We start from the raw sequence: 26903 nt of genomic DNA, 5'->3' as shown, positions 1-26903 counted from the left end.
GGCGTGGCCAAAGACGCCCCCAAATTCTTCCCACGCTGCGGAGCAACATGTACCGGGCACTCCGCCTTCTCGTGAGGTCGCATCGCCTCCCGCGGGCTCCAGCCTCAGCTTCAGCTCCCGGCTGGGGTACTACGGCCATCCTCCCGCTGTGGGCCCCGAACGCCTCCCGAATGGTGAGCTCAGGCCGTGAGTCTTCGGCCTTCCCCGCGGTGACCTTGATCCTTGTTGGGTCGGCTCGGACTGAGGCCCGCGGGCCGGCAGAGGTGTCCAGGGCGTCCCGCCGAGCCGGGCTCTGGGCTCTGCGCCCGCGCGGGCCGCCTGGGGAACTGCCGGTGCTGCTGACCTCTGCTGGAGCGCCCCACCACCCGACCGGGCTGGGGCGTTCGGAGGGCATAGCCCTGGCCGCGCTCTGCCCTCGAGAAGGCCCCATCCCTACCCTGGGGCGCTGGCTTTCCCGGGGACCGGCCGCAGAACTGTGTCGTCAGATCTGGGTGTCCCTACACACACTGCTTCCAGACCCTGGAGTTAGTGGATGACGGCATCTTAGAAACGTTCGCTTTACTTTTTTCCAGGTTGTTAGGACGAATACGGGTCTTTGGGCAAACCCTGAAATCCGTAAGCACTGAGTAGTGTTCTGAAGTGTGCTTGACACTTGGTAGGACCTAACTAGCTGAGTCGGGACTTCTGTTCAGAAAGACCGCTGAGGAATGGAAGGTCCAGGGTCAACCTACGACCTGATCTCTTTCTTCATACCTGTTGCTGTCTCTGGAGCATTGCTTGCGGCAATCCATGGTGTATAAGATATTCCATGTGTATGGATGGCATTGAAGGAAGAGTTTCAGGAATTAATAGTACTTTAGGAAGAGTATAGTTCGTCACTGGCAATCCAAGTGTAACGTGGTTTGCAGTTTGAGATGTGACTTTAAATCCTGCCCTCTTATTGAAATAATATTGAGACATTGGGCACATGGTCTTCGCGTCTGGGGTTCTCCAAGTAAAAGTTGAAGTAATAATATAGCTACTCAGCTAGTTGCACAGGAGGGATACGGTGTAGCAAGTGTTCATTCAGTATGCTTTACTGCTTCACTGAAGCATACTGGGGAGAGTCGTTTTATGAGAGACAATCGCTCATTGTAGAAGAACTGAAAAGTGCAAGAGGATGTGATGTATTCTTGGAACTGCGTGTGTGTGTGTGTGTGCGCGCGCGCGCGTGTATCTGTCTGGCTTTCTTGGGCCACATGCTCAGACTTATTCTTTTTTAATCTTTAAGATTTCCTGGATTGCCACCTCCCATTTAAACCTACTGAGTGCCAATGTGTCCAGTTTATTGGTTGAGTTTGGATCTTGCCTAAAAGTTTTGAGGTTCTGAATAGCTGGGATTACAGGTGTGAGCTACAGTGTCAGCAACATATCTGTGTCTATTTAAGGCACTGTAATATATACACATACATATACATATGTATGAATACATATAGATGTGAAAATATATAGTACGATTTCAACTAAAAACTTAATTTAAGAGATATAAATCATCAGTGATAATTTTGTCACTAATTTAGGTGAGCACTCTCCATCTTAGCTGTGGGGGAGAGAATTTTGAAGTGTACAAACTGGAGGTGGACTCTAGCAGTTTTGAAATCAGTGAAGTGAATAGCAACTAGCATTTAAAAAACTGAATAGAATAACAAAATAGAAAATATGAATGTATGGCAAACCTGTAGTTTCATGAAGTTTTTGTCTTTGATGGTGTGTATATGTCTGTCTATGTATATACTGAATTATAATATGATGGTTTTTTCTATCATAGGTTATTATAAATATTTGAAGAAACTTGGCAGTTACCTGACCTGATTTATTGTGCATCTGTTTTTATATTTGCATGTTTATCTAGGGCTGAGGATGTAGTTCATGGTCAAGCACTTGACTGTAATGTACAATTCCTTGGGTTTGATTTTTAGTACATGTGCACATGTGTATACACACACATACACACTACAAAGAGGCAAACCAAGAATAGCAAGAGAACAAAATAAATGTGTGCTTACCAAACATACTACTAAACTCACAGAGGACTACCTCCTCCAACTGTAATTTGAATTTCTAGTAGTTCTGTAACTTTCTGATAGAATATAGATAACCTTGTGTGTCTAATTTTATTAGTGAGAATGAAGGACTGAAGTGGAATATCACTCACATCCTGCTGTTCCTCTCAGGTTTTCCTTCCTTGTTTTAATATGATTCTTACTCTAAGTAATTGGAGCACAGGTAAAAGGTTCTCATACTCCATGGAATGTCATGTCCATATGTAGACATTATATAGGAGTTATATTTATATGTACAATGTGTGTATTTGTTTTTAGTTTTTAAAGAGTTTCATAATTCAACCCAGGTTGGTTCTGAACTTACTGTATAGCCCTAGATGGCCTCAAACTCAAAAATCCACCCTCAGCTTTCAGTGTGTTAGAATTTCAGATGTGTGCCATCATAGCTGACTATAGGAAATATATTTTTAAAGTGCTTGCTAAGATGGTAATTTCAGGCACTATTGACTTCTGAACTTTTATTTTATTTTTTGTGCTAGTACTGGGGCTTGAACTCAGGGTTTCAAGATTTTGCTCTGTGTTTTTGCTCATATCTGCCTCTCTACTACTTGAGCCATGCTTTCAGTTCTGGCTTTTTACTTGTTATTTGGAAATAACAGTGTCTTGGACTTGTCTTCCTGGGCTGATTTCAAACCAGACTTTGGCACTTTCTTAGTGATTAGTGTCAAAGTCCTAGGATTTCTGTGTCTCTGTCCATCTCTCCTTCCCTCTCTTTCTTTTCTCCCCTCTCTTTCCCCTTTCTTCCTCCCCTTCCTTCCTTTCTTCCTGCTCTTCCCCCTTTTGGGTGCTGGGGACTGAACCCAAAACTGAGTGTGTAGTACAGAAGTGCTCTTCCACCAAACTAATTAAGTCCTGAATTGAATTGGATTTGAAAACTCTTTAAAAGATTTAATCTGAAAAATGTATCTTTTTAGTTGCTTTGGTTCCAAATATTATCATAGTAATCAGAGCCAGCATCCTGGTCTTTTCTCCATAGGATAAAAAAGAGAAGGACCTAGTATTCTTGTCCTGTTGTTGTGAGGATATCTACTTGTTACGTCTGAGTCAAAGATTGAAATGCAAAATATTTGTGTGTGTGATATACAAAACCTCAGTTGCTGTTACAGGGTGAGGACAGGTTGGTATATAGTGATTTCCATATAGTTGAAAGTATCTGTTGGAAAGTAGTCTTGGTACACTTCAACTCCTTTCATTTTTCAGGATAGAGATGCAACTCAGGGACCTATGGGCTCATCTGCAATTACTATATAAGTTTCTTGGCTTCCAGAAGCGGTCATTCCAAAGAGCTTTTGCAGTCTTGACAAACCAGAGTTTCAGTCTAGCCTTGTGTCTTGCTGCTTGGGTGATTTGCTGAGGTTAGTTGAGGCTGTTTCAGGTTTCAGTGTCCCTTTTTTGGGGGGCAGTCATACTGGAATTTGAGTTCAGAGCTTCACACTTGTTAGAAAGGTGTTCTGCCTCTTTTGTCACAAGTGGTAAACATTTTGCTTTAGTTATTTTGAGACATTAGAATACTCTCTTTATGCCCAAATTGGCCTAGACTGCAACATAACCATGGACAGCTGTTGTTTGAAGTGGGGTCTAAGTTTTTGATCCTCATTTCCTCTTTCTAGAGTAGCTAGGATTACAGTCATGAGCAGCTACTGCCTGGCCCATTGGTGTCTCCTTTAAATTTGGAACCATAATGGTAAAGAGTAAGGCTGCTTGTGGAGGTCAAATAAAGCAATACATGAAGAGTACTAGCTATTTTTGCCCTAGACTAGTCCTTTACATACTTTTAGGTATGTATCAGAGTTTGGACTACAGGACTTCAGCACACTTTATCGATTAGACCTCAGAATATACTTAAATACAATGATTATTTTCTTTTTATATAACCAAAGAGGCTTTACAACATAAAGGCATCTATAACCACTTTTTTTAGTTTTAAGAGAAAAGCACATTAAATTTTCCCTGTCAGTGGATTGTTTACTCAAAGAAAATTACATTGCTAGTTGTATTTATTTCATAGTTAATGCAAGATATAGGTATTGAAGATCTGAATATTTCTCTGAAGTCTCTTTAACATATACTTAATATATAAATTGCAAATTCGTGTTTTACATTACTTTTGTAAGGTTTTATAAAATATTTGTTGAACAACTATTAACTTTTTATTAGGATAAGCTCACGTGTTTGCTAGAATCCTAGCTTGTTTCTGTTCATTTTACTTAGAGAGGGAATCCCTAGCTTTCCTCAGATTCTAGACAGATTCTATCTCTCAGAAAAGGTTAAGAACTGCCCTAGCCCATCTTCCTTTGCATATACATGTACTCTTACAAAGTATTACATAGCTAGTAAGGTGTGATTGCTTTTGATACCAGGTTTCTTTTTCCACTCTAACAGTGTATTATCCCTGTCTTTAGGCAAGCCAAAATTCCTTCCGAATTGAATATGATACTTTTGGTGAGCTGAAGGTACCAAATGATAAATATTATGGTGCTCAGACTGTCCGATCTACAATGAACTTTAAGATTGGAGGTGTGACAGAACGCATGCCAGTAAGTGCCTTTTGTTAAATAGTAGCTTATTTTTGGGTGACTGAGTCACTTAATAAGTAAAACTTTGAAGAGTTGAAATACAAAATTATTAGGAAACTGACTTGTGAGTAATAAATTGTTCTCTTTTATTAAAATGTAACATTTTTAGTTTATTTACTTATGAGTTGTGGCTTTGAATATTGTAGATATTTTTGCAGGATCCCAGTGATTATTTTCTTATTCTTCCTTAGAATTAAGAGAGTTTTGCTATGATTTCACAGTTTGAAACACTTTTTTTTTTTTTTTTTTTTTTTTGCCAATCTTGGGGCTTGAAGTCAGGACCCGAGCACTGTCCTGGCTTCTTTTTGCTTAAGGCTAACACTCTACCACTTGAGCCACAGCACCACTTCTGGCTTTTTCTATACATGTGGTGCTGAGGAATTGAACCCTGGGCTTATATATGCAAGGCAAGCACTCTACCACTAGGCCATGTTCCCAGCCCCTTTTCACACAGACTTTTTTTCCTTTTTGAAAAAACGTACGTAAAATTTAAAGTTATTTTGTATTTATTATATTTGCTACCATGATTTTGGTTTCCAGAAAAGTATACACAAATACATCATTGTTCTTCACTATGTCTGATATATAGTAATAGTTAAGTGTTAGTTCTGTGCCATGTGAAGTTTTCCTAATTCGAAAACTTACTACCATATTGTGTTGAATGTGACCTTAGCTACAAGATGCAAAAATATGTACTGAGGAAGAAAAGGCTGAAGTCGAGCTGGGTCATTGATTGATTGTAAGATGCATCTTGCGTTCAGAGACGTTGAGATGTGAAGAGATGCTCCAGAAGGAGCTCAGTGTCACTGTGCAAAATAGTCACTGCAGGCACGCAGGAAAGGCTAGTAAGCCTAGATGTAATCAGGCTTTGTGTGGTGAGATATCATTTACCAGTCATCTTCTCGATATACTTTCTTTTTTTTTTTTTTGGCCAGTCCTGGGGCTTGGACTCTGGGCCTGAGCACTGTCCCTGGCTTCTTTTTGCTCAAGGATAGCACTCTGCCACTTGAGCCACAGCGCCACTTCTGGCCATTTTCTGTATATGTGGTGCTGGGGAATCGAACCCAGGGCCTCATGTATATGAGGCAGGCACTCTCGCCACTAGGCCATATCCCCAGCCCTCGATATACTTTCTTATTCTAAATAATTTTAGCTTCCAGATTTTAGCTTATTTGTAAGCCTCCAAGGCTGAATCTTGACTGCTTTACAGAATTTTATGACAAACTGGTAAATCATAGAAGATTGTCTCTTTGTCATTGCTGTGTATAGCATACTTGAGAATGAGGTAGGCATGTCTGACTAGATGTTTGGGTAGCAGAATGTCTGAACTGATCCCAAATACTCTCCTGGGATTTAGGAGGTCAGTCAAGGGAATGGGGCTCATGTTTTGATTGTCTTGTCAGCAAGTGTGTGGTTCTGAGAGTGCATGGTTCTCGGTTGCCGCTTTTGCAGAGACAGGGCAGCCTTTTGATCACATGTCTATGGAAGGTGGAAGGACACCTGGGGTATCAACTTAGTTACATTTGACTGCATCTGTATTTGTTTCGTGAGCTTAATTAATGTGTAACAGGCTGCATGAACTCTGAACTCTACTGTGATTAATCTTAACCCTTTGTACCTGAGGTCCAAAGGAAAATAAAACCAGTACATCACCCACAGGTGATGAGATGGAATATATACTATGAATTAAAGAACATACTTTCACTCAGGAAAAAAATGAAGAATGTCATAATCCTCCTCTCCCTAGTGATCTTTTGAGCTCCCTTATTTTAGCGATCTTTATTAAAGTCTATTGTGTCACCCTTTTTCATTTTTATGGGTCCATAATCATTAGGGTTGGTCATTCCATTCAGGTAGGTAGTGGGGTATTTGTTTTTTTGCAGGGAAAGGTTTGGGGGCTTAAAAGTCTTATTTGGCTTGCTTGCTCAAATATGGCACGTTAATACTTGAGCCATTCCTCTAGCCCTGCCTTTTTTGCTGTTTAATTGAAGGTGGACTTCTCTGCCTAGGCTGGCTTTGAACCTTGAAACTCCAGATCTCAGTCTTCTTAGAGGCTAGGATTACAGACATGACCTCAATGCCCAGCTCAGTGTTGATTGACATTGGTTATGGCTTTAATGGTGGTCCAACCCTTTATCATAATATTTGTATCTGTAGGAATTTTAATTCCTATTTGTTTTCAAGTTTCAAACTTAAGTTTCTATCTTGTGAACCATTTGCCTCCATTGCATTTAAGTAAAACGTTAAACAATTTTCATTTATTTAAAATTCAAAATAAATTGTCCTTTCCCCCCTATTCTTTTTGTCCTTCAACTTGTACTCCTCCTGGTGAGGTTTATAAATATGTCATTTTTTTATTCTTTTCTCTGTTTTTCCCATTTTGATTTTCCTCCAAGAATTATGGCTATTTTATGAATTCCTTCTTTTCTTCCTGTTTTCCCTTGGCTTAAATGGGGCTTGAATTCAGGACATGGACATTGTCCCTGATCTTTTTTTTTTTTTTTTTTGCCGGTCCTGGGACTTGAACTCAGGGCCTGCCTGGGCTCTATCCCTGAGCTTCTCTGTGCTCAAGCTTAGCTCACTACCACTTGAGCTACAGCACCTCTTCTGGCTTTTTCTGCTTATGTGGTACTGAGGAATTGAACTCAGGGCTTCATGCATGCTAGGCAAGCACTCTACCACTAAGCTCCATTCCCTGAACTTTTTTACTGAAGATTAGTGTTCTACCACTTAAGTCAATGCTACACTTCTGGCTTTTTGGTAAAGAGAATCTCATGAATTTTTCTGCTCAAGCTGGCTTTGAACCTCTATTCTCAGGTTTTAGCCTCTTGAGTAGCTAGGATTATAGGCATGAGCCACTGGCACCTGGGTTTTCCCTTGGACTTTTGTTCATTCAAACTTGGTTTAGAATTTGTGTCATAATATTCTTTAACTAATTTGGACATGCACTTACTTATCTGTCAAAAATTGAATTATTTCATTGAAAGTTCATCAAAACTTATAAAAGTTATTTATATATATCCCTTAAAATTGGGTGAAGTAATTTGGATTGGAAAATGAAAAGATTCGTATACTTACAAATGAAAATATGTTCCTATATCCCATATTAGTTATCAACTTATTTAAAGTGTGTGTACCTATAATTCTAGCTATGCAGAAGACACTGTCTCCAAAGTAGCAAGCAAAAAGCCGTGCTGGATATGTGACTCATATGGCAGAGCACCAGCCCTGCAAGCAAGCCAAGAAAACGCAAGGCCCTGAATTCACACACTGATAATGACAAAAACAAAAAGAACTTGTAGAAGTTTACTGTCAAGTCTTTACTAACTAGAATTATTGCTTTTATACTTTAGGGTAAAATGGTATCCATTCTCACCTACTAGTTATAAGTAATTAGAAGTTAAATTTGTCATTTATTTTTTGTTGATTTTTGAGACAGAGTCTTTGGAACCTACAATCCTTTTATTTAGACACTCAGGTGCTGGGGTTATAAGTGCACATAACTGCCATGACTAATTTTTGTTTTTATTTTACAAGAAGGACAGTGTTAATAATGCAGCATTAGATTCAATGAAGAAATGTAGTGGATCTTGCTGGGAAATAATTGCTACTGTTTGTTATTAATATATACTGTATAAAATAAGCACTTTACAGTGTATATACATAAAAGTATAGTACTGTTCCTTTGTATCTACTTGATTTTATCATTATGTATACATGTATCTGTTTTAGACATAAGCATATATATGTACACGTATATATACTCAGTATATTTATTTTTATTTAGTTCTTGACTTATTACATAGTTAAAACATTCAAATGCTGTAGTGCTAATTAAGTTACTATTTTAGGTTTTATATTTACATAAAATAATAAGCTTTCATACTTAGTTAAAAATTGCAACTTTAAGATATTTTCTGATTAATTTTAGATCCCAGTCATTAAAGCTTTTGGTATCTTGAAGCGAGCAGCAGCTGAAGTAAACCAGGATTATGGTCTTGATCCAAAGGTTGCTAATGCAATAATGAAGGCAGCAGATGAGGTAGGAGATGATAAGCGCGTTTACTTAATGACCTCAGCCCCTTGTCTTCCACACAGTAGTAATAAGTTGTCAGGAGGATAGAGGCTCTGTGATTCTTGGCTTAATGAATTTCAAGGTATGATAGCAATATTATTGTTTTGGTGAGGATATTAACATGTTCACATTACAACAAAAATTCTGAATTATTTTACATCTGTTTGATCTTCTTGAATTTCCTTGTTAATATATTGTTCTCAGAATGTTTTCCCAAAGACACTATTTGAACTTTAAAATGGATTTCTTATTTTATGAATAAATGATTCCTTTTAAAACTAGTTGATTATTTGATAATTATAGAATATCAAGGATATAACTTCAACTTAAAATAATGTTGTAATGAACTAATCAAAGAAAATACTTCAAAATGTGTATATTAATTGTGCAAAATAATGAGTCTCATGACATTTTCACTACTTTGATCATATTTACCCACCCTCTTCTCTCTTTCTCTTCCCAAATAGTCCTCCTTGTATTTCCATGCCTTAAAAACAAAAAAATAAAACATGTTAGATTTTGCATATGAGAAAAAAACAATGAAATGTTTGTTTTTCTGAATCTGGCTTATTTAATGTGATGAACTCCAATTTCATCTGTTTTCCCAAGAAATGACATCAGTATCATTTTCGTGTCTGAATAAGACTATTGTATATATGTTCTACATTTTCTTCACTCATCTACTGGTGGACACCTAAACTGATTTTATAACTTGGCTATTGCAAATAGTACTGCAGTAATCATGGGTGTGCAGAAATCTCTGTACCATGCTAACTTACAGTCCTTTGTGTGTGTATACTCAGAGTATAGCAGGGTCATAGGTCTGTTATTAGCCTTTTTTGACCTCCATAGTGGCTATATGGATTTATATTCCCATTAACAATATGTAAGGGTCTACCACTCCATTTTACATGTTCACTTCTGCATTTTTTTTTTATCTTGTTATCCATTTGCCTGGGGTGAGATTGACTATCAGTGTATTTTTACATTATTTTCCAGATGGCTAAAGATGTTGAGCAGTTTTTCTTGCATATATCAATTACTTGTACTCTTTGAGAACTATTCTGGTACTAATTAAAACAATAAAAGAAAATTAGACATAACTGCTGCTTGTAATATGTTGTAGTTAGATTAATTGTTCTGTAAATCATTAAAGATTAGTATTTTAATGGTTAGCATAGTGCGAAGTATAACCTGTAAAAATAGGAAAGTTTCCAAAACTATATGTTCTGTGATCCTAATTTTTTTTGGAAAAAAAATGAACAGAACGTATATTTTCATATACACATATATACAGGAATTCTTCTTAGTTACCAAAATCCACAGATGCTCAAGTCATTTGTATAAAATTGATGTTATATTTGCACAAAACCTATATACATCTTCCCATTAAATCATCTCCAGTTTACTTATACCATCTTTTTAAAGCAATGGAAGCACTATGCCAAAATTATTCTATATTGTTTAGGGAATAATGACAAGGCAAAAGTCAATGAATGGTTAGCTTGAACATAGATTTTCTTTTCAAATATTCTTATTCTCTAGCTGCTTAAATCAATGAAGGTGGATCCCACGGATACTGAGGGCATATATATACATAGTTATGTGCACACAGTAGGTATATGAACACATACCCATTGCATGGGATAGATATTGGAGGGAGGTAACTGTAAGCTAATAGTTATGATTATTTTCCTTCAGTTCTTAAAATTTTTTCCACATTGATCACCTATTTTTATATAATTAGGAAAATTAAAAAAAAAACCTCTCTATTTTAAAATGAACCAAGGTAATAGAATTCTCAAGTGCATTCTGACTTTTTAATCGAAAAATCACTATAAAAATGAAATTAAGAACTTTTTTGGAAAGTTATAGTCACAAAATAGTACATGAACCCAGTGTATAGAAACAACAAAATGAGTGGCAAGTCTAGGCAGTCAGTGCCTAATTCTACATTTGGCAGTTGTTACCCATTGGGCATCTGTGCAGAGAAGGAGCTCTTCATGAACTCACCTTTTCAAGTCCCCAGTTCATTTTCATGCAGACTATGATGGGAACATCGGTTGGATATTTCAGCTGAGACCCAGCAATAAATGTATCTCAGAACTTAAGGTATTTTCCAGTCTTAAGAGGTGGCCTTCTATTTAGAGAAAGCAGTTCAGAAAAATAAGAACAATGGTTTTGCCTACGTTTTTATTAAAGCCAGTGATGGTCATACCATGTTTCAAGTGTCCTGGTTGGGAAACATGAAGCAGCAGCTACACTTGTTGGACTGTGGCATTTAACTCTAGAATCACTAGCCGGTCAGTTAGTGTATGAAAACAAGGAGCTTTTTAAGTATAGTTCTGTGAATGAGCTTAACTTAGGCATGGTTACCAAAGTAGCTAAATGGGAACATTGAGTATATCTTGTTTCAAAATACTCATTTTTACTATTTTTTTTTTCTGCAGGTAGCTGAAGGTAAATTAAATGATCATTTTCCTCTTGTGGTGTGGCAGACTGGATCAGGAACCCAGACAAACATGAATGTAAATGAAGTCATTAGCAATAGAGCAATAGAAATGTTAGGAGGCGAACTTGGCAGCAAGAAACCTGTGCATCCCAATGATCATGTTAATAAAAGCCAGGTAGGTATATGTTCTTTCCTCCTTGCATTACACATTACCTAAGATTGTTCATATATAACAAGCCCACACTTTTTAACAAAGAGAGTTTTATAGCTGATATATTTTTGTAAAGGATCTTTGATAGATGTCTTTTAGGATATATAAATTTAGTGCATATGTATTTTTTTATTGTTTCATTGAAAAAGCTTCCTTGAAATAATTTTAGACATGTAGTGAAAAATTGCAAAGGTAATTTAGACTTCATCAGCTTCCTTAATGTTAATACCTACATAACTGTGGTTAATTTGTCAAAACTAAGAAATTAACAAGGGCACAATATTGTGAAACAGGAGCAACATACCTTTTTAGAATTTTCTCAGTTTTTCACTGATGCCCCTTTATTCTTCCAGAAGTCAATCCAGGCTACACATGAATTTAGTCACTGAATTTTCATGTAAAGCCAGTAAATTGTCATGCTGGTTAAATTTATAATGTCACTTTCTTTTTAAAGTATCAGTGTTTGGAAAAAGTGATGTTACAGAAGTGCAGAATTTCTACTGTGTCATGGTTTCTTGGCCTTTTGTTTCAGTTCCTTGAAACTCTATAGCAAAATACTGTTTACCTGGACCTTTGCCCACAGTAGTGACCTTGACACTTTGAAAGTGGTAGTCTTGTGTTTTGTAGAATATCTCTCAGATACCGTGTGCCTGACTTTTTCTCCTGATTAGGCTGAGGCTTTACATTTTTGAGAAGAGTACCACAAAAGTGAAAAGACCTTCTCATTACAGAGGGTTTTTGTTCATTCACTCATGAAACTGATCAGAAGCACACTGATTTTGCAGGATTGTTGTGTGTGTGTCTGTGTGTGTGTGTGTGTGTGTGTGTGTGTGTGTGTGTTCTTTGCTGAACAAATTGCATGACTGACTAAAGCCTGGGTTGTTTAACCCTTAAAGCAACTTGCAAGCCTCTGATCTACAAAGATAGGAATGAACTGTAACAGCCATGCACATGCAAGGTGATACACACAGTATCCAATGTACCCCAGAGAAGGCTGCCGAAGACAGCTAAGGAGAAAGATATTTCAGAAGACAAGGAAGGAATATCAAAGGAGTACACAGGGAGTTTTACTCAGTAGAAGAAGCAGGTGTTGTCAGATAGGTTTAACAAGGGATTCATTCTTATTGCTAGTAAAAGTATGTTTTGCTATTCTCTATGGCAGGATTTCCTTCCTGTGCTGTTAGGTTTTTTTTTTTTTTTTCTTTTGCCAGTCCTGGGGCTTGGACTCAGGGCCTGAGCACTGCCCCTGGCTTCTTTTTTTTTTGCTCAAGGCTAGCACTCTGCCACTTGAGTCACAGCGCCACTTCTGGCCATTTTCTGTATATGTGGTGCTGGGGAATCGAACCCAGGGCCTCATGTATACAAGGCAAGCACTCTTGCCACTAGGCCATATCCCCAGCCCGATTTTTTTTTTTATTCTCATTCTCAGAATAAAAGCTTTCTGAGAGTTGAAAATTAAAAAAAAAGATAAATGGAAAGTTCACTGTATATTTTAAAATCTAGTACCTCCCTCTAAGTGTGAATTTACTCTTTACACGTTTTTGGTACAAAATGTACCCCAGAATAACACAGTATATGTAGTAGGATGATGGAATAGGATAAAGCTCTAGATGCCACAAGGTTAGATGCATTGAATGCTCATTGATTGTTGAGTTTAGGTAATGAGTATGCGTGTGTTCAGCATACTGTTCTTCTCATGTTTGTAAGTGGTCTGATTTTTTAGTAACTAACGGTTGAAATATGTAAAGAATGAATGTATTTAAAAAAAATACCATCATAGTTTAAAAGTACAAGAGCATGAGTATATGCTGGGCCAGGGCTTAGTGTCACCAGTTCCTAAATACTGAAGCAGGTCACATCATCCCTTTCAGAGCTGGCTTTCTAGATATTAAAGTGATAGTGTTCCCCACAGAGTTCTTAAGATATAGTAAGTATATGAATTTTATCTTATGAAAGATTGAATGTAAAATGTTATTGCTACCTTTTTATGTGATTGTTTAGTAACTGTACTATGTTATTGTATTTATTAGCAAGCAGATGTAATGGGTATTGCATTCATTATACTTGGTTATAATATGAAATATATCCAGGATATCAGATGTAATATCTGAATGTATTCCATATAGAAAACCTGGTTGCCTTTTATTCACCCTTATATGACCTATGAATAAGCTACATGTAATGTAACATAGTACTACTCCCACTGAGTTTTGAATAGTCATTCAGTGAGTTTTTCAGACACTTATTTGTTTTCTTTTGCCTTTGGTTTTAACTTGACCCTTCTTTTGGATGTTTTCCCACAGAGCTCCAATGACACTTTCCCTACAGCAATGCACATTGCTGCTGCAGTAGAAGTTCATGAAGTGCTGTTACCAGGACTGCAGAAGCTCCATGACGCTCTTAGCGCAAAGTCCAAAGAATTTGCGGAGATCATCAAAATTGGGCGTACTCACACTCAGGATGCCGTTCCGCTTACTCTAGGGCAGGTATAGGAGTTGAACTATTTTGTTCAATTTATCAGTATATATAAATCATTCATATTTCACTCACAAAATATCCTGCTTGAAAAATGCCAAGTTTTTAACAATAAGTTCAGTAGCAGATATAGTTTCTTTATTAACCAGCCAGTAGTGTTTTATTTATTAATAACATCTATTTAGGAACAGTGTATTCTGACAGTGGGTCAGACTCAGTGCTAGGCTGCACAGGTTAAAGTCTTTGTTTTGTTGTAAACAAGCTATGTAACTTTAGGGAAATGATTTGATGCTTGTGTGTCCCAGTTTCCTGAGCTGTAAAATAAGGAAAGTATCAACTCTTTCATAAAATATCTGTGATGTCCTAATAAATTTATTCATGTACTGTCCTTTAAACCATGCTTGATCATAGGAAGAACTTGTTAGCATTAGCTATCATAATCATCTTCAAGAATCATTTCTTCATTTGTCTCTCTTACTTATTTAAGTTTACCTTTAAAGTAAATAAACAAGATAGATTTTATTCTGTATAATTATTTTGACCATGTGTAGAGCTATTACTTTCCATATAATTGCTATTACTCTGAAGTAATAATTGATGTTACTCATGTGGAAAAGATATTGCACTCCAAGATAACTGAAACTGTTCACAATTTTTTTGGGGGGGCGGGTACCGGAGTTTGATTACAAGGCTTTGTGCTTGCTATACAACTTATGCCATGCCCTTAGTCATTTTTGCTTTAATTATTTTTTGAATTTGATGTCATTTTTTGCCTATCAAGATCTGGACTGTGTTTTTTCTATTTATACTTCTTAAGTATCTGGTATGATAGGTACGGCCACCATACCTGTTTTTTTTTGTTGTTGTTGATGATGATGATGAAATAGAGTCTTGCAAACTTTCTATACTGGCCTCAAATGTCACTCCTTCTCAATCTTTTTTTATTTTTTGCCAGTCCTGGGGCTTGGACTGTCCCTGGCTTCTTTTTGCTCAAGGCTAGGTGCCACTTGCGCCACAGCGCTACTTCTGGCCATTTTCTATATATGTGGGTGCTGGGGATTCCCAGCCCCCCTTCTCAATCTTAGGTAGGATAGAGTCTGATACACTGTGCCCAGTTCCAGTTGTGATTTCGTATAGATGATAGCAAATAAAGAAGAAAACTTGATCATTTACCTTCATTTAATTATAGGAGGAATGAGGAATACTCAAAATACAAATGCTAGATTTAATGGTGGATTAAAATACAAATGGTAGATTAAATGAGTCCCACTGGATTAATTTACTGCTTAAGACTGCCTGATTTCTCTGTGCATCACTGGCTCTTAGTACTGTTCATAATTTTGAAGGAGTATATTTACAACTATTGTTCCCTTTGGTTTCTAGTTCTTGTTGGAAAACACTATGTAGCATTCATTTGGGCTAGGTCTTAGCTTGCCTGTAAAATCATCATTCTACCTATTAACAAAGAAAGTTCTACTCTTTTGTTTGACTTTATCAGATGCATTTATGCTTGATTTTATTGCAAATTTATTTTGCCAGTCAAAATATATTCTGTAAAACAAGTTGGTGTGTGGGTATGACCAAATGGTTCACTCTCTCTGAAAGGACAACTATTGAAATGTTTTCTTGAGAACCATAAAATACTGTATTAATACTTATATTAATCAAAAGTATTTATATAGTTTTTCAGCATTTTCAAGCAGGGAAAAATGTTGTGTAATCATATCTTAAGTTACCCAGTTAAATTTTGCCTTTAGGTTATGCCAGTTTATGCCTTTTGCCCCTGCATAATTATTAACAAAGGTCCCTTGCTAAGTTGAAAACATGATAGATTGTGTGTTGTACTTAATTGATCATGTTATAGTTTGGAAGGCAGTGTGTCATTATAGCAGAATTGAAAAGCTCTAGACCTGTTCCACTGTGATTTCTTGTATTGTAAAGTGAGTCACTTAGCTTTTCATGTGCCTCGAGTCTCTTCATGTCTCCTCGGTAGTGTGAAAGTGAAATTATATGGAGAGAGCTTCTGTATTTGTGTTTTCTGTGGAGAATATTTCATATTTTTCTTTCTCAAAGTTATCTGGATATATCAAATACAAAAGGAAAATCACGTCAATTGATTTAGTAGATTGTAAAAAAACAATAGTTGAATAGAAAGAATCATTCTTTCATAATGTTTATTTTATATGTTGGGTTCTTTTTTGCTTTCTGATTAAAGAGTAAATTATAAACAGACCATATATTTCTAGTTATTGTCACACCTTTAGGTTTATAAATCTTCATCCTTCCCTATATTTGCTCATCATACAAACCAACATATTCGACTTGAGTAACTTTTAATTTAGTATCTGAAATGTGTGTGGAAAGGGTGCTGTGTGTGTGTGTGTGTGTGTGTGTGTGTGTGTGTTGAGACTGTGGCCTAAACTTAGGGGCTAGCCTAATGAGCTTTCTTTTGCTTAAGGCTAATGCTCTATTACAACTCAGCTTCTGGCTTTTTGGTGGTTAATTAGAGATAAAAGTCGCACAGACTTTCCTGCCTGGACTGGCTTGCAACCCCAATCCTCAGATTCAGTCTCCTGGGTAGCTAGGATTACAGGTAAGGAGCAGGAGCCACTGAGGCCTGGTTGGAAATGTGTATTTTTAAACTTTTTGTTAAATGTCATTAGCGTACCTTGTAAGCCATTAGATTTCTTCTCCCTTCAGTTTTCTTCTCTTTGCAGGAATTCAGTGGGTATGTTCAACAAGTGCAGTATGCAATGGCCAGAATCAAAGCTGCCATGCCAAGGATCTATGAGCTGGCAGCTGGGGGCACCGCTGTAGGTACTGGTTTAAATACTAGAATCGGCTTTGCAGAAAAGGTTGCTGCAAAAGTGGCTGCACTCACAGGTTAGTGACCTGTAATTCCTACTCAATCAGGATATTCCTTTATAGATTTTCTAGATGTTTCTGCCTCATATTCTGCAATTTAGAAATATGCCCATGTTAAGGTTGATCCTTTTACTTTCTTTTTTTTTGTTTGTTTTTTGCCTTACCACTTTTATTTTATATTTAATTTTACCTTCACATACAATCATATACTTCAAACATATAAGATCATATCACAACAGTTCTATACATCACATATACTCTCTGATATTTAGTCTTTAAAAGGAAAATAAACAATCCACATTTCTTTTGCTTTTTTTCCCAGGGGAGTGGGAGAGGCAGGAAGAAGGTAGTACTGAAACTTGAACTCAGGGCTTCACACCCTTACTTGACATTTTCACTCAAGGCTGACACTCTACTATTTAAAATATGACTCCATTTCAGATTTTTTTCTAGTTAATTGGAGAAAGGAGTCTTCAGATTCATCTGCCTTAAAGATTGATTCTATCAGGCAGCTGACATTTACCAGTGTTAACTTTGTTGTCTGTGGGGGTAGTATTCAATTCTTTTCATATAAAGCTGTTTTGAAGTATAATTTTCAAAGTAAATAGAAACACACTACTGAGAAAGTTATTGAATGATATGTTGTAGAATGGCTTGCTTTTTCTTCCAGTGTCATGCTGTGATATGTATTTGTATTAATAGCTTTTTAAATCTTGTCATTCCTTTAGAATGAGATAATTATGCAAAGCATATGATAGCTTACTAGATGATTTTTTAAATCACTTTTTAATAGAAAAGGATTATTTCTTAGGGTTTAAAATATGAAGGTTTAAAATTTTGTGGACATGGGAGAAAAACAGCCTCTAGGTCATGTTAGGTCCCAGTTTCTCAGGATTTGGTGGTCCCTGGCTAGAGGAAAGAATAGAGAGGAGGGAAATGGACAGAGAAACTAAAAACAAATGAACAACGATGATAACAACAACAAAAAACAAGTGTACCAGGATAGAATCACATGTGGGACCTTGCACATGCTATGCAAGGGGACTATCCGTGAGCTGGATCCCCATCCCTCTCTTTTGTTTTTACATTCCCTATACTGGAACTGTTTAGCTGTTTAATTTTTCTAATGGGATGTTTAACTTAACTCCTCTACTGAAACTTATACTAGAGCTATTTAAGTTACTGAAAATAGACATGTGTAATTATCTTTTTCTCTTCTTCAGGCTTGCCGTTTGTCACTGCTCCAAATAAATTTGAAGCTCTGGCTGCTCATGATGCTCTGGTGGAACTCAGTGGAGCCATGAACACTACAGCCTGCAGTCTGATGAAGATAGCGAATGACATTCGTTTTCTGGGTTCTGGTCCTCGCTCAGGTCTGGGAGAACTGATCCTACCTGAAAATGAGCCAGGAAGCAGCATCATGCCAGGTAATCACCTAACTAGGAAACTTTGGAACTGGAACTGGACTCCTCCCCAGACATTGTCAACTTTAACACAAGTGTATTTTTCTTAATTTAGTCCTAAAATCAATTGTGCTCATGGGAAGCATACTTGCTCATAATGTCTGTGTTGACCATTATCTATCAGGACTTTAGAAATATCACTTGACGGGGCTGGGAATATGGCCTAGTGGCAAGAGTGCTTGCCTCCTACACATGAAGCTCTCGGTTCGATTCCCCAGTACCACATATATGGAAAACGGCCAGAAGGGGCGCTGTGGCTCAGGTGGCAGAGTGCTAGCCTTGAGTGGGAAGAAGCCAGGGATGGTGCTCAGGCCCTGAGTCCAAGGCCCAGGACTGGCAAAAAAAAAAAAAAAAAAAGAAAGAAATATCACTTGACAAGGGAGGGTAAAGAAGCTGAATTCCTAACATGTATTTTGATTCCTACACTACAAAGTGTTCATAGCTCTGTTCTTCACAGTCCATTGCCAAGAGAATTCTAGAATAGGCTGTTAAAGTGATCAACATGCATTGAAAAAAAGCAGGTTATAGCAGACTCCACCTACTTCACTGTTTCCATTAGGTTGTAGAGCTGTTGAGAGTGTTGATACCAACACTGAAGTCTGGATTGCAGCAAGTCATGGGATAATCACTGAATCAAATGGCGGAGAGTGGGCAGATGAATGGTGAACAGTGATATTTAATGACTAACTTTAGCATGGAGGAATATCTAGGCAGCAAGCTGAAGGGCTCTACCCATTTAACACTATATGGTGACTGAAGATGAAGACAGAGAATGTGAACTTATATTGATAACAGGTAATAACATGGAGCTATCAATATATCAGGTGATGGAACCACACCACAAAGATATTTTATAGGCCTATATGCTTGACTCAAAGTGACAAAATAGTTTAACAGTGACAAAAAAGAATTTACCAAGGGGTTGGGAATGTGGCTTAGTGGTAGAATGCTTGCCTCGCATGCACAAAGCCCTGGGTTTGATTCCTTAGCACCACATAAACAGAAAAAACCAGAAGTGGTGCTGTAGCTCAAGGGGTAGAGTGCTATCCTTGAGCAAATAGAAGCCAGGGACAGTGCTTGCCCTAGTCCACACTTTAGGACTGGTGAAAAAAAAATTCACTGTACACTCATAGAACAAACGTAGATCTTACTTTTAAGTACTTCTTGTTGAAAATTGGCACATGGGTTCATTTGCTTGCAAATCCAAAGTTATTGCCCACAAAAGAAGAATGGAGAATCACTGGAAAAAAAGAAAAAAGGAAGTCATTTTTCCAGTGTGACCTTGAACTTGTCAGAGGAATCTCACATGTTTGGTTCAAATATGAGCTTGCCAAAGTGTTGCTGGGGTGGTAGAGTTACAGATACTCATGTGGTCAATGGGAGAGTACCAGCTTGCCAGGAAGCCTCTCAAGCATTGGTGCAATGTCTCTCTTAAGTGTTCCCATAGCAGCTGGCACTTCTGTTATTTAGGGTCTTACTGATTGTACTCTGGCTGCATAAATGTTTATAAAATGAGTGAAAACCATGAAGGTGAAGAACTGTGTGTAATACATGTGTCTAAGGCTTATGATTAGCTATTGAATGATTCAATTCATGGCTACTCATCCCCTTTCCTTGGATTTGTTTCATTAAATTGGCCGGGCTTTATTTTATGTCTTCATTTATTTAATGGTATTAGATGTTCTTCTTTGATTATTTGATGGAATAAATAATCTCATGGGTGTATTTGATGAGATGCTGTCTCTTGTTTCTTTGAAGGCAAGGTGAACCCAACTCAGTGTGAAGCCATGACCATGGTTGCAGCCCAGGTTATGGGGAACCATGTTGCTGTCACTGTTGGAGGGAGCAATGGGCATTTTGAATTGAATGTTTTCAAGCCCATGATGGTAAGCTTCAAATGTGATTTTTAATAGTTTTTTACTGAAGGTTCATTGACATTTCTTTTGTCTCTCCTTTAAAGGTTTTAGAAGATCCCAGTTACAAATAGTTGGGTAAGATATGTAGCAATAAGTTAGTCACTTAGTAATGCTAGAGGAATAACCTAAATATTAGGAATATGCAGTGTTAGATAACTTAAACAGCTTAAGTGACATGATGACTTTTTTTCAAATTGGAAGAATTCCCATTCAGTTGTGGAAGTAGGATATAAGTTTTTCCTTTGTCCCTTTATGCTGGGGATGCCAGTAACCAGAAATAGGTTCAGATCTCCTCAGTTTAAAACTAAGCACAAAACCAAAAAGAAAACCAAGCTTCATCAGTACATAGTCCTAACTCTGAGAAATCGAATTGCCAAATGTGGCTGTCCTCTGACCTTGACCTCGAGACCTAAGGACAGTTGTGGCTCAGATTGTCCCAAGCATACCTTTTCCTCCCAGGAACTAATTTTTGGTTCCCTAATACTCTTCCACTCTGACAGTATGCCTCCCATTGACTGACTGCTGAGGTGGACCCCAGACCCTATGATACCACAAGAAGTTGTAGTTCCCCATAGGACTCTCTGAACACAGATAAACCTGTCATGGTAGAGGTGTCCATCGACACTTATCATTTCCCCTACCACCCTCAGGACTTTTCCCCTGAAGGGCTATGGGCCTAGCTCCCACAGTCATTCAGACTGTATCAGCTAAAGCTGAGACTAACTGGACTTTATCCTCAAGTTGCCTCTGGGCCTCTGTGTCACTGACCGTAGCTTCTACAAGCAGGGCGACAGCTCTAGTGGGACCCATTAGAGGGTCATAGTCCTACAATTGTAACCTACCCTGACAATTGTAACCTACCCTGTTTTCAGGGTAGGTTACACTGCTCATGCAGAAACTAGAACTTTTGATCAACTGAGACTGGAAGTCAAATTTTGAGCCCAGTCTTACTTTGTAGTGTTTTGATGTTTAATATATTTGTTAAATCTGTAACATACATTAAAAAATGAAACAAAACCAGACCAGCTTCCCCTGCAACCCTGTCTCCTGCTTCCCCCCAAGTTCATATGAAAATATTGACCCTGCTCCCCTTTTGTTTCACTATGTTGGCAATAGCCTCACCCTCAGCCCTGTACCCATGCTTGCATTGTATGTCTTCCCCAACCTCTTCAGTCCATGTTTATGACATCCACATTCTTCTTTTAGGACATCTGATGTTGACTTTATGGCATTGAGACATTATTCTCTGCTTCTCTACTTCTCTCACTGTCCCTCCCATTCTCCTTGCACTGCTGTTTTCTTCTATTTGCTTTGGAAACACTGGTTCCACCACACTGTTCTTTTCTTCTTTGCAAAGATGGAGCAAGATAGTGTCATCTTTCATCTATTTTCCCTTAATTGAGATAATGAAGCTGTGTTATTACATCTTTTCATTTGTGTAAAGTGTTCTACCTAAAATATGTGAGAGATTTACTGCTTGTTGGTATGTGGCATAAAGTCTGATTTTAATTTAATAGAATTATGCAGGTGACATGTCTGAAGTCTATCGAGTGAATTCACCAAATATTTATTGGCTATTGCTCTGTAAAACACTATATGGGTATTCACTATAGAACAGTTTTAAGAGGTATGTTCTAGAAACAGGTAAAAAAGACAGGCCAAAGCAGAGTTCAGAAACTTTTGCTTCTAAGTTATATTCTAAACAACTCAACACTAGAAGCCTTGTATCTATAGATACCTAACAATTCTTTCTTGCTAGAGTTTTCTTACTGATTATGGATGAAAGAAGATCCTACCTATCTTGTGCCATTTTTGTAAGGATGAAGGAAAAAGAGCAGGTTTGGTGGGCATATAATATTAACAAGTTGTGTGGGAGAGCCAGAACCAGTCAAGTACAGCAGCCTAAGAGGGGCCAGGAAGAGAGCTGGGAAGGAAAAACAAATTTAGCTTTAATAGGAAATAACCAACTTTTGCCTTACAACAAAGTCATTAGTTTTAACTTAAACTTTAAAGTCCATCTGAATATTTTGTTGAAGTGTAGTTCTTAAATCCAGAGGTTTTACATCAAGGGATGGATGTCAACATATTTTAGTATCTAGGGTAAATGTTACCAAAAAATTGCTACCATATACCAATTGATTTTTTTATTATGTGCAAAGTTATTTTAAATGATGATGTTGGAATATTGGTGTGTGTGTGTGTGTGTGTGTGTGTGTGTGTGTGTGTGTGTGTGTGTGTGTTTATTTATTTTGGCCAGTCCTGGGGCTTGAACTCAGGGCTTGAGTACTGTCCTGGCTTCTTTTTGCTCAAGGTTAGCACTCTACTACTTGAGCCACAGCGCCACTTCTAGCTTTTTCTATATATGTGGTGCTGGGGAATTGAACCCAGGGCTTCATGTATGGGAGGCAAGTACTCTACCACTAGTCCATATTCCCAGCCCCAGTATATATTTTATGATGTTTTTTTTTTTTGAACTCCTGATCTTACGGCAGATGCTCTACCACTTGAGGTAAGCCTCCAGCCAAGCCTACGTATACCTTCCTCATAGCTGAGGTTGCAGAAATCTACCAGTACACCCAGCTTTTTTTGTGGAGAAATGGAGAATCTTACTTTTGGCCATTTCTGACCTTGAATCACAGTCCTGCCACTTGAGCAGCTGGGATTACAGATATAGCCTCCACACCTGTTTTGGGGAGTTTAACAACAACAGATTTACAGGCTAGGTTTTTCTTCTTTTCCTTCTTTTCTTTCCTTCCTTTGGAGAGTTGGTGATAGTTTTAGGGCTTGAACTCAGGGTCTCATGATCTAACTTGGCTTGCTTGCTGGCTAAGCTAGTATTCTACAACTTGAGCCACGTATCTCCAGCCCTGTGTTTTGCTGGTTGTTTTTGAGATAGCGTCTTGTGGAGTTTCCTGCCTGGCCTCAAACCTCAATGCTTCTGCTTACAACCTTTGGAGTATATAGTATTATAGGTATGAGCCACTGGCATGCAGCAAAAGTACATGTTATTGAAGTGGAGTGAATAGAAAGCATTGCTCTTCCCTCCAACTGACAATGGGCAGCTAGATCAAGCACTCATGTGCCAGAGTATTTGTTTGTTGAGCATAAAAATCTTGGTAGTCATTGAGAGCTGGGAAGCCATTGATTATGCTGATTGTCTCAAGCACACTGAACTTAGATCCTCTGTGTCGTTGCTCTTCCTCCTGAATAGAAGATACTCTATCCATGTTTTATAAATTTCTAGGTTACAGTAGTAATAGATTTACTACTGATCTTGAAAGTAATATGTCATTAGGCAACAAGAAAACGTTTAGATTTATTGATGTTTCTCTCTCTTTCTCTCCCTCTGATAGATTAAAAATGTGCTACACTCAGCCAGGCTGCTAGGCGATGCTGCCGTGTCCTTCACAGACAACTGCGTGGTGGGAATCCAAGCCAACACAGAAAGGATCAACAAGCTCATGAATGAATCACTGATGTTGGTGACTGCTCTCAATCCTCACATAGGTACGGCTTCAAGGAGTAAGAATATCACAAATATGCAGATTTTCACCATACTGAAAATTAGTTTTATTCCATTAAGCATTTTGAAATGAAAAAAAAAAAGAATGTCATTTGGAATGTAAAACTAAATGAAATTTTAAAAAGTTTGAAGAGCATACTGGATCAGTATTCACAGAAAATTCCTTTTGGAGATTTTTTTCAGTAAAATATCTTAAAACGTTGGAAATTGTATCGGAATGTATACCATCCAAGGTGTCACAGTTCCTGGAAAAGCTTGATCTGCTGTGCTCTGCTCTCCATGCAGTGTTGTAGTCAGTAGTGTTGGTGGTTCAGCTGATGACTGCATGGCACAGGCAGGAAGGAGAGCTGGTTCCAACACCCTGGGCCAGTGGTGACACTAGGTGGCACTCACTGACTTGAAAATAATGTGAAATCAGCTTCTGTCTTCTTGTAGTTTTATCCATTTCAGATATGTTATCATTTCAGAGAAAACATGTATGTGTGTACTACTTGTAAGAAGATGTAAATATTTGTGTAAAGCTTGGGCTTTTGTATTGCAAGACTTTTCCAGATTGATAACTATTTTATTATGGAGAATCAAACACACAGACTTTGTGGCCTAATGGAATCTCCACTCAGTAGGCTATTTGGGCTCTCGTAGGTTTCGAGGCACTCATTACAGTTGGTTGTGAGGATGTATGTAATACTGTGATGTGTTAAAAAGACTAGTAGCTTGTCTGATTTTCTGTTTTACAACAGGTTATGATGCAGTTGTTTGGCATGACAATAAAACATTCTAAGGTTGAGCTTGATGGTTTATGCCTATCATCTCAGCTACTTGGGTGATAGAGATGATGGGATTGTGGCTTAAAGCCAGTCCAAGCACAAAGCAAAGCAAGACCCTAACCTCAACAAACAAATTGGACCTGGTGATTCATGCCCATAAATGTCCCAACACGTAGGAGGTATAGGTAGCAAGGTTGGAGTCTTCATCCAGCTCTGAGGCAAAAATGTGAGCTCCTTTCCAAAAAATAACTAAAAGCATAAGGAACTAGGAATGTGGCTCAAGTGGTGGGGTGCCTGCCTAGCAAGCAGGACACTCTGAGTTTATACCCCATTCCCTTCCCTTGCCCCAGGAAACCACACAAAACATTGTATAACCTTAAATTTTCAGGACAGATTTTATATTCTTGGCTTCTTACCAGCTGTAGTTTCAGTTCAGTATGGAGCTCATTTGATATTTTAGATAGTACTGAGCCCTATATGGTATCTAGTCTTTAGTGTAGTAAGGGTGATAGTGATATTTTGATTCATTTAAAATTCTATATCCCATCATCCACCTGGAAAGTTACAGAGGGGACCCCAAAGACTTGTGGGAGAGCTATTCATGGGAATGTGTTGCTAAAAGCCTTAGAACAGACTCTTGAAGCTGGGTGACTAGTCTTTTGTGGAATCAGTACAATGTGAAGTGAGACGTACCTGGGGTACAGGGAGAGGAAGATGGGCAAATTCTACCAAGCAGCTGGCAGAGTTTGAGCCTCTTTGCTTTCCACATCATAGGTTTTTGGTGTCCCCATGAAGTGGCAGGCTGATGGTTAGGTGACTTGTGGACCTTGGGGGCTGAAAGTGGGGAGATGAATGCTTAGACTAACATCAGAGTGCAGAAGATGTAGAGCCCAAGTGATTCATGTCAGTGCTCTTCCTGAGGCCACGCTGCTCACCAAATGCCTTCTTCAACAGGCCAGGCATCTCAAATTCAGTTCAGCAATAGAACCAACCGTGCCCATGGCTAGTACATATGGCTAAATCACAAAGGACAGATATGTAACACCTTGCTTTTCTAACTATCATATTGCCTCAGCAGGCTTCTTCACTTTGGTAGTAGTATCTGATCCTTTTAGTGCTTTGTGTTCATATTTCTTTATGGGCTGCTCACCTCTCCTTCCCTCCCTCTCTCCTCTTCCTCTTTCCTTCCTTCTCTTCTTTTCATCCTTCTTTCTGTCTTTTCTCAAAGTATTTACAAAACTGTCCAGCCCCTACCTTTTTATATAAAGCAAGCCTTTCTAAACAGTATTACCTGTGATGTGTGTGTGTGTGTGTGTGTGTGTGTGTGTGTGTGTTTGTGTTTAGCCTCCCCCCCCCTTTTTTTTTTTCCTTTTTTAGTTCAGGCTGGTCAAGCCCAAACTCTTTCTGCCTCAGCCTCATAGTTCTGGGATTATAGAGGTGCATCAGCAAGCCTCATGTGTGAGGAAAGGCCAGGGAAGGTGTCTATTTCAGTGGAGTGCAGAGGAGGAGGGCTGTGGGAGGAGTGCTGCAGGTGCTCCTCTCCCCAGTGCCCTGGCTGCTCTTTCCACTTTGCCACAGCTATCTACACAGCTGCCATTGGGACAGTGCTGTGTGCTCTGTAGTCCTGGAGTATTTCAAGTTTTGTTTTTTTCTTTTTCTTTTTTTTCTTTTTGTTTCAGTCATGGGGCTTGAATTCAGGGTATGGGCACTGTTCCTGAGCTTATGTGCTCAAGGCTAGCACTCTACCACATGAACCACAGCTCCAGTTCTGGGTTTTTGGTGGTAATTGGATATAAGAGTTTCATGGAGTTTTCTGCCCAGACTGGCTTTGAACCACAATCCTCAGATCTCAGCCTCTTATGTAGCTAGAATTACAGGCATGAGTTACCAGCTCCCAGCAAATGTTTAATTTCTTAATGCTTCCTTGGAAAGGTAATTATTACTGGTCAAACACATACTTGGAAAAAATACCCAGATTCTTAGGTCTTGATGCTGTACTTTCCTTTTTTATTTTCTCTTTGAAAATTTCTAAGTTATTGGGAAGTTTCATTCTAGGAACAGATCTGTTGCAGAAATCTGTATCCTTCAAGAAAATTGAGGGTTTAATTCCACGTAAGAAATGACCACTGTTAATATAATCACATATATTTTAAAGATGAAATATGTAAGAGGCCTATAATGTCAGTGTGAAGTAAGCAGTGATGATTACCTGTTTATAAAACCAGGTTTCACAATTAACCTTTTTGTTGTTTATTTCTTCAGGATATGACAAGGCAGCAAAGATTGCTAAGACTGCACACAAAAAAGGATCAACCTTAAAGGAAACTGCGATTGAGCTGGGCTATCTCACAGCAGAGCAGTTTGAAGAGTGGGTGAAACCTAAGGACATGCTGGGTCCAAAATGAGTGAATTTATAATAAAAATAAACTTGTATAAAGTAAGCAATCGGACACCTTTTATTTCTTAAACAGAAATGGA

General features: G+C 38.2%; 1 protein-coding gene across 1 annotated transcript; it reads left to right on the top strand.

Moving 5' to 3' along the window:
• On the top strand, positions 1 to 26866 carry Fh (fumarate hydratase). The gene is made up of 10 exons (XM_048356880.1): positions 1 to 173; positions 4505 to 4639; positions 8610 to 8720; positions 11204 to 11380; positions 13720 to 13902; positions 16609 to 16774; positions 17980 to 18183; positions 19978 to 20105; positions 23489 to 23642; positions 26688 to 26866. The coding sequence occupies exons 1-10, from the start codon at positions 48 to 50 to the stop codon at positions 26828 to 26830; spliced, it is 1527 nt and encodes a 508-aa protein (XP_048212837.1). The 5' UTR covers positions 1 to 47; the 3' UTR covers positions 26831 to 26866.
• Positions 26867 to 26903: the final 37 nt, after the last annotated feature.

Source organism: Perognathus longimembris, chromosome 11, assembly GCF_023159225.1.
Source record: "Perognathus longimembris pacificus isolate PPM17 chromosome 11, ASM2315922v1, whole genome shotgun sequence".
NCBI classification, from domain to species: domain Eukaryota; kingdom Metazoa; phylum Chordata; class Mammalia; order Rodentia; family Heteromyidae; genus Perognathus; species Perognathus longimembris.
Note: the sequence above shows the minus strand (reverse complement) of the source record. Positions and strands in the feature narration are given on the sequence as shown.